Source organism: Podarcis erhardii (assembly GCF_964252035.2).
Source record: "Podarcis erhardii genome assembly, chromosome: 4".
Classification (NCBI taxonomy): domain Eukaryota; kingdom Metazoa; phylum Chordata; class Lepidosauria; order Squamata; family Lacertidae; genus Podarcis; species Podarcis erhardii.
Window position 1 is genome coordinate 30,732,728 of NC_138508.1, and position 7,692 is coordinate 30,740,419.

Below are 7,692 nucleotides of genomic sequence, written 5' to 3' on the forward strand. Positions count from 1 at the left end.
ACGTTATCCACCTATTATGTTATCAACCAATAAATTTGTGTATGTTTATTTGAACCCTTCCAAGGAGTCCAGTTAATTTTGTTGTCTTTTTAGATAATTTGTGAAAAGCTCCCATTCTTCCTTAAAGTTACAGTTGTCCTAGTCCCGCAGTTTGTATGTCAATTTAGCCAGTTCTGCATAACTCATCAATTTTTCTTGCCACTGTTCTTTCGTTGGGATTTCCGCATTCTTCCATCCTTGTGCTATCAAGACTCTTGCCGCTGTTGTAGCATACATAAATAAATTCTTTATTTTTCTTGGCAGGTCTTGTCCTAGAATCCCTAACAGAAATGCTTCTGGTTTTTAAACATTTCTTTCAGTTCATTGTATATCATTTCCCAATTTTTTTTCATTTCTCTACATTTCCACCACATATGATAGAAAGTCCCTTCTTTTTCTTTACATTTCCAACATGTGTTTGACCCGGTTTTGTACATTTTTGCTATCTGTACTGGTGTAATACCATCTATACATCATTTTCATGTAATTTTCTTTCAAAAGAGAACAATCTGTAAATTTCAGATTTACTTTCCACAATTTTTCCCAGTCCTCAAATTGTATATTTTGTCCTAATATCTTGTGTCCACTTGATCATAACCATTTTGACCTCCTCATCTTTTGTTTCCCATTCTAGCAAAATACTATATGCTTTCTTCAACAGCTTCACCTCTTCTTCTATCACTTCCTTTTGAAATCTAGAAGTTGTATAACTAAACCCTTTCTTGTTGTCTTCCTTGTACATCTCATGTAGTTGTCTGTAATGTAACAAACTCTGAAAATGGTCTTTTATTTCCTCATAATCTTTTAATTTCCATTTTCCTTCTTGATCCTTCAGCAAATCTCTGTATGTAGGCCATTTCCCCTTTTTACCAAGTGGTTTGAGCAACGAAGCTTCAGTTGGTGATAGCCACCAGGGTGTTTTTTGTTCTAATATATCTTTATATCTCTCCCACACCCTCATTAATGATCTCCTAATTATATGATTATAAAACCCTTTGTGACCTTTTCCTTTCCCATACCATAAATATGCATGCCATTCAAATCTATTATCATGGCCTTCCAAATCTAATGCCTCTTCCGTTTCCAGTTTTATCAAGTCCCTAATCCAGACCAAACACGCAGCCTCATAGTACAATTTAAGGTCTGGGAGGGCAAACCCGCCTCTTTCTTTTATATCTGTAAGTATCATGTTTAATCCTTGGCCTCCCCCCCCCCCCAACTTAGAAATATCCTTCTGCCATTTTTTGAGGCAGTCATCTTTCACCATTACTGGGACTGTCTGAAAGAGAAAGAGCATTTTTGGCAATACATTCATTTTTATCGTTGCTATTTTTCCTAGTAGGGAGAGGTTCATTCTACTCTATATTTCTAAATTCCTTTTTATGTCAGACCACACTTTTTCACAGTCATCTTTATACGCTTTTATATTTCCTGCTGTTAACCATATCCTGAAGTATTTTGCTTTTTTATGGATTTCTATCTCAATACTTTGCTTCAGCTCTCTTTTCTCTTCTTCATTTTTTTACTAATAGCTTAGTTTTATTTCTATTTAATTTAAATCCTGCCACTTCCCCAAATTCTCAAATCTTTTCTGTCACTCTAGGAAGAGAATTTTTTGGCTCCTCCACCGTAATTACTAAGTCATCAGCATATGCTTTCAATTTAAATTCACTTTTTCCAGTGTTTATCCCCATAATCTCTTTATCTGCTCTTATGTTTCTTGCAAGTACTTCCAGGACCAGAATGAACAACAGTGGTGACAGCGGGCATCCTTGTCTAGTTCCTTTTTGCATCTTGCACTCATCCGTTATCACCTGATTTACAATTAGCTTGGCCTCTTGTTCTGAATATATTGCTTCTATTCCTTTTAAAAATTTAGATCGGCAATTAATTTCTTCAAACAATTTTTTAAATGAAATCCCAAGAAACATTATCAAAAGCTTTTTCAGCATCTATAAATATCATTGCTGCTTTCTTTTCATTTTTTACCTCCAGGTATTCTATTACATTAGAAATATTTCTTACATTCTCTTTCATTTGTCTACCTGGAAGAAATCCTGCCTGATCTTGATGTATATACTCTCTTAATATTTTTTTCATTCTAGTGGCTAAGATATTTGCAAATAGTTTATAATCATTATTTAATAAAGAAATAGGCCTATAATTTTTTATTTGCAGCAAATCAGAATCTTGTTTTGGAATCACTGTAATATAAGTTTATTTCCATGTTCCTGGGATTTCACCTGTTTTTAAAATCCCATTCATCAGATCTTTGAATGGATTTACCAGCTGTTACTTAATTTTTTATAATATTTTGCCATTAATCCATCTGAGGACACCTGACAGTTAAGTCCAGTCACAAACGACTCTGGGGTTGTGGTGCTCATCTCGCTTTACTGAACAAGGGAGCCGACGTTTGTCCACAGACAGTTTTTCCAGGTCATGTGACCAGCATGACTAAGCCACTTCTGGTGAAACCAGAGCAGCGTACAGAAATGCTGTTTACCTTCCCGCCAGAACGGTACCTATTTATCTACTTGCACTTTGACATGCTTTTGAACGGCTTGGTTGGCAGGAGCTGGGACTGAGCAATGGGAGTTCACTCTGTTGCAGGGATTCGAACTGCCAACCTTCCGATTGGCAAGCCCTAGGCTCAGTGGTTTAGCCCCCAGCGCCACTCGTTTTGCACATACAACACATATAAATCACTTGTTTTTCACCAGTCTAGCTTAGTCCTCAGATTAGGATCATAAGATCTAAGTTGTTCATGTCTGTGAAATTCTCTCCACCTCCTGAAGTGAATCTTCAGCCTGCTCACCCCTTGCTAATTAATTATGGATATTCTGGATGTAAACATGCCGAACTACCACTATCAGATCTAGTCTGGACCTCTTCTACCATCACCTTGTAAGCGTCTAGTCACAGTCATTATAGTCAGGTTCCCAGTCAGCCTTCATAATAGCTCTATACTGGTTTCATTAATATAAGCATTTGAGTCTCAAATCATTCCATGTACTCAAGACCTTTTCCTTTATTTTCCAGTTCTTAAATTGTAAGTGTGTGGAGAGGTACTGTGTTATAAATTTGTAAATTGCACTGGTAGTGGGTTCCAAATACTTTAATAAAGAAACAAACATTTTGCCTAGAATCCCACTGACTTCAGCTCCGTAAACCTAGTGGGGGATGGGAGAAATCACAAAACTGCACAAAAATGGGGTGGTATTCTAAAGCTGAGGCTCCAATACTTTGGCCACCTCATGAGAAGAGAAGACTCCCTGGAAAAGACCCTGATGTTGGGAAAGATTGAGGGCACAAGGAGAAGGGGACGGCAGAGGATGAGAAGGTTGGATAGTGTTCTTGAAGCTACCAGCATGAGTTTGACCAAACTGCGGGGGGCAGTGGAAGACAGGAGTGCCTGGCATGCTCTGGTCCATGGGGTCACGAAGAGTCGGACATGACTAAACGACTAAACAACAAACATTCTTTTGAATGTCTGAATAGGGCCTTGAAAGGCTAGACAGTAGTGCTGGAATAAAAGCTGACTTTGATTAAAAGGGTGTGGCTCCAGAGTCCCTAAAAGTGATGATGCTAATAAAATGACGCAGATATACTATTGTTTGTATTAAGTTGTTGTAGAGTTAAGACAATAGTCCACCCTCTATTTAAAGCACGTCCCTCCAGATCTAAAATGGTACTATATATTAAATAGGCTGCAACCCTGTGCATGCTTATTAAATTTCTGGGAAAAGGTGCATAGGTTTCACTGTTAAGTTCCTTTTTAGACTGCATTGTTTTCATCCTTCCCATCCTTTCAAATCCCAATTAAACAGGCATCGTTTTCTCAATCCAAACTGAAGTTCTTATCAAGGTCACAGGTTTCCTTTTTAAATGCAGATTTATTTATTTATTGGCCTTCTTGAACTAAAAGTTGACTTGATAGCTTTTTAAAAGCTACAACTGTCTCCATTGAAGCATGCCAAGGGTACGGTAGCTATTCTGAGTATCATCTGAGCTTAGCTGCAGAGCAGGGTGGGTGAGGGAAATGACAATGTTAGACTGACTATCTAAGCACCATGCATGAAGCTATCTTCACAGCCAAAGGTCCGTCTTTCTCATTTTCACGCATCTGCCTGAGAAATTAAACCACTGCATTTTTTTCCTAAACGCAGCTAAATACTATCTTCAACAGAGCTTGAAATTAAGTTTGTGCAAAGGATTGTGGATATCTGAAGGAGGTATCAGCATTCCTCCCCCACATACATTCTTGAAATATAATTTCTCTTTGAATCAGTCTTGAACTAGATGAGAGAATCAGCAACAACAAAATTACATCATAACATTTAATAACTTAAGATGCATTGCATTGTCTCTTTTTGTCTTCTTATTGATTTCCCGATTACACCTCCATCCTTGGATCTGTGAATCCGTATTTGCCTTCATTACCCAGTCCTGGCTTTTCCGTCCTTGTGTGCCAAACCAAGACCTACAAGAGAGAATGTACACCTTATTAGGATGTCATGGCTGAGCCTGAAGACAAATATTGGCAAATATGCATGGCAGCCATCCATGAAGGCTCTGGAACATATACATCTGAACAGAACTATACTGTCTGAACAGAAGAATCTCTGGAACATGTATACATCGATAGGAGCTGCAAGCCTTGTTGGAAGGGCATGTTGATACTGCTCTTTCTATTAATGAATTAACGAATTAAATGTATATTCCGCCCTTTGTCACAAGATCTCAGGGTGGTTCACAGAATAAAATATAAGATAAAAACACCAAGTAAATAATTAAAACAAAAAACAAAACAAAGCAATAACCTTCCCTTTTAAAAATGAAGCAAACCCCCCCCCCCCAATTAAATAACAATCACTCCTACTAATGTGGAAATCATTTGAGTTGAGGTAATTTTAATCTGTTTTAGTTTTTTAACTGTGTACTTAAATTAAGCTTGTAATTTAATTTTATTGCTTATCTTTCTGTAAACTGCTTTGAGGTGGGTTGTTGTTGTTTTTTACAATCAAGCAGAATATGAAACAAAGAAACGAACAATTCCATGAGCACTGATCGCTTTTTAACCAAAACAACCTCCATATTTGCACAAGAGGGAGGGGGATCGGAGGGCTTGGTAGAACCCCAGTGTTTGGGACCACCCCAAATGAAGACTAAGCATGCTCTGTAGCCACAGAATGTTGAGCCATAAGACATTTCATAAAATATCAGTAAAACGTTAATGTTCATTGCAGTAAGATGCTAAAACATGCTGGAAACACTTGACAGTGGGTGCCTACCCAGTGGCAGACCTGGGTGTCTCAAATTTCAGGGGCACCCCTGTGTGTGACGCTAAAATCCAGTCCCCCCCCCCCCACTTCCATTGGCTGTCATAGTTACGATACCATCTCCGGTACCCCAGAAGCTCTGTGCCCAATGCAACAGAACTGGATGTGCTCCCCATAATCTACCTTTGGCCTGCCTAATCTCTGATGAGAGGCACCTTCCAGAGTGGAAGTGGATGGCAGGGGGTGGGGGCAAGGCTGTTGCGCAAACATTCAGGCCATGCTAACCTTTGTGCAGATGGCGGCTCTGGGCTCCAGTTCATCCATCGTAACCAGACCCTCCAGCAGACTAGTTTCTTGGTAACCTGGTTTCACTCCATCCAGCTTGAAAGTGGCCTGAGGCTTCTCCAGGATCAGCCTGAGGCTGATGGCAAAGCCAGCCATGTCGATGGCAAAGGGCCGCTTAGGGTCGTACGCCACCTTCCAGCCCACCACTTTGCCTGCCGGGCTCACCTTTGGGGACTCATACCTCAGGCCCCCGGCAAAGGCGACTGGCCAGACGGACACCTTCTTTGTGTAGCGCATCTGCTTGTCAGAAAGAAAACAAAATTGTGATGGCCGTTCCTCTGAGAATTCCTCAAGCGTTCCACTTTGATTCCTCCGACTTCCCTTCTATGCACCCACCTTCTAAAAAGCCCGACAGGTTAATGAGCACAGCAATAGCGTTGTTAAATATGGTAGCACAAACAGCACAATCCTAACCATGTCTACTCAGAAATAAATCCCATTGAATCCAAAGGGGGTATGCGTCTAAGGCCAGAACATGTGCTCTACCACTGAGCTCCAGCACCTTCTCCTTTGTCATTGCCTTGGCACCTCTTCCTATCCACCCCAATAACGCTGTCCACTATGGCTAGGCAATGCACTCAACCAATGTGCCTGAATCATGGACCCCAAAGATGAAACCACCCTAAACTCGAGTCTCATACCTCTTCAAAGATCTCTAGGCTGTAGGTGTTGTCATCATCAGCAAAGTAGACCACATCCTCTGGTGGTGGTGTGGTGTTGAAATTCTCCCTCAACCAATGCAGTCCAAGATTCCTCTGCAACGTGCCCCTTGGTTTGTGAGATGGGAACCAGGAAGGGTTCTTCAGACTCTTAGGCGTCTCAACGTTCAGGTGTGTAAAATTGATCCCTGTCTTCTCCAGCAGATTGGATACTAGGTTGGTCCTTCTGGGAGCGTCTTCCACCACCACCCAGTGGAGGTTCTGCACGTGGAGGAAAGTATTGGCCAGACGGGTCAGCTCAGCCTTCTGCACTGGCCGGCTGTAGGTAGGGGTGATCACAAAGATGGCAGGCAGAGCCTCTGACCATGGGGGAGGCCTGGAGTACACATAGCTCCCGATTACTTTTGGAGCTGCCCCAACAGCCGGCTGCTGAGCACATGATGAGAGTCCATCCTCCCTCACGAGTGGTGTGCTATTATTGAAGAGAAATTTGGCCTTCACGTTTTCATCTGTTTCCTCTAAGGCAAGTTGAATAGAGAGAATAAATCATAAAACACCCACTGCAGTGCCACCAAGACCTTCATCACACTCACATTTGTATTTTAATTATCCCCGAGCACTGTAATTGCAATGGGGTAAAAAGAAGTTCTTTGTAAGGTTGGGGTGGTGCACTTACTTCTCAGAAGGTTGAGGTAGCGGGTAGTTGGGTACTGATGCAACAGTGTAAGAAGAAGCCCCCATGGCAACACAATCAGAAGTGTAGTGAGAAGGTTACGTCTCCTTAGCATGCTGCAGAGATGTCCCACTGCCCGGGCATCTCCCTACATTTCAGAACAAAGTAGCGGGGGGAGATATAAAAGTGTATGGATAAATATAATGACACTTGGAACGCACTTGTAAAATTATAATGACTTGTTAATAATTATATACTGGTCGGAATAACAGCATTACTTATATACATAAATATTGTATTGTATCACAGTCCCCCCCATTTATTATTTCATTTGCATTTTCTTTTTTTTTCTTTTTTTAAATTTCTTTTTTCCTTTTCTTTTTTATTGTTAAAATAATTCAACATTAATACACATACAAACATACATTTCATACAAAATACCTACATACATATAACATACCTACAACATACCTACACTCAATCCCACAGATAATTCCCATCACCATCCCATCATTTGCATTTTCAAAAACAGGAACAGGGAGCATACTTAGCCCCTTCCCTCTCCCTGTTCCACTTACAACTTAGTATCAAATACAACATGTATACATATACCATATGACTTCCCTTCCACCCTTATCCTGGTTCCTTTGCTTTTATACTACTCTGCGTAATCCACATCTTTTTAATCATCCAG

The 7,692-nt window shown here is 40.5% G+C and overlaps 1 protein-coding gene across 1 annotated transcript; it reads right to left on the bottom strand.

The window, feature by feature from the left end:
- Positions 1-1,262: 1,262 nt before the first annotated feature.
- On the bottom strand, positions 1,263-7,303 carry LOC309340853 (galactosylgalactosylxylosylprotein 3-beta-glucuronosyltransferase 1-like). The gene is made up of 4 exons (XM_081859945.1): positions 7,002-7,303; positions 6,308-6,843; positions 5,607-5,903; positions 1,263-4,522 (listed from the first exon to the last, which is right to left on the bottom strand). The coding sequence occupies exons 1-4, from the start codon at positions 7,111-7,113 to the stop codon at positions 4,436-4,438; spliced, it is 1,032 nt and encodes a 343-aa protein (XP_081716071.1). The 5' UTR covers positions 7,114-7,303; the 3' UTR covers positions 1,263-4,435.
- Positions 7,304-7,692: the final 389 nt, after the last annotated feature.

Coding starts and splice junctions, on each gene's coding strand:
- LOC309340853 (XM_081859945.1), bottom strand. CDS start 7,113: ATGCTAAGGAGACGTAACCTTCTCACTACACTTCTGATTGTGTTGCCA. Junction 6,844..7,001: donor CTACCTCAACCTTCTGAGAA/GTAAGTGCACCA, acceptor AACTTGCCTTAG/AGGAAACAGATGAAAACGTG. Junction 5,904..6,307: donor GCCTAGAGATCTTTGAAGAG/GTATGAGACTCG, acceptor TCTGACAAGCAG/ATGCGCTACACAAAGAAGGT.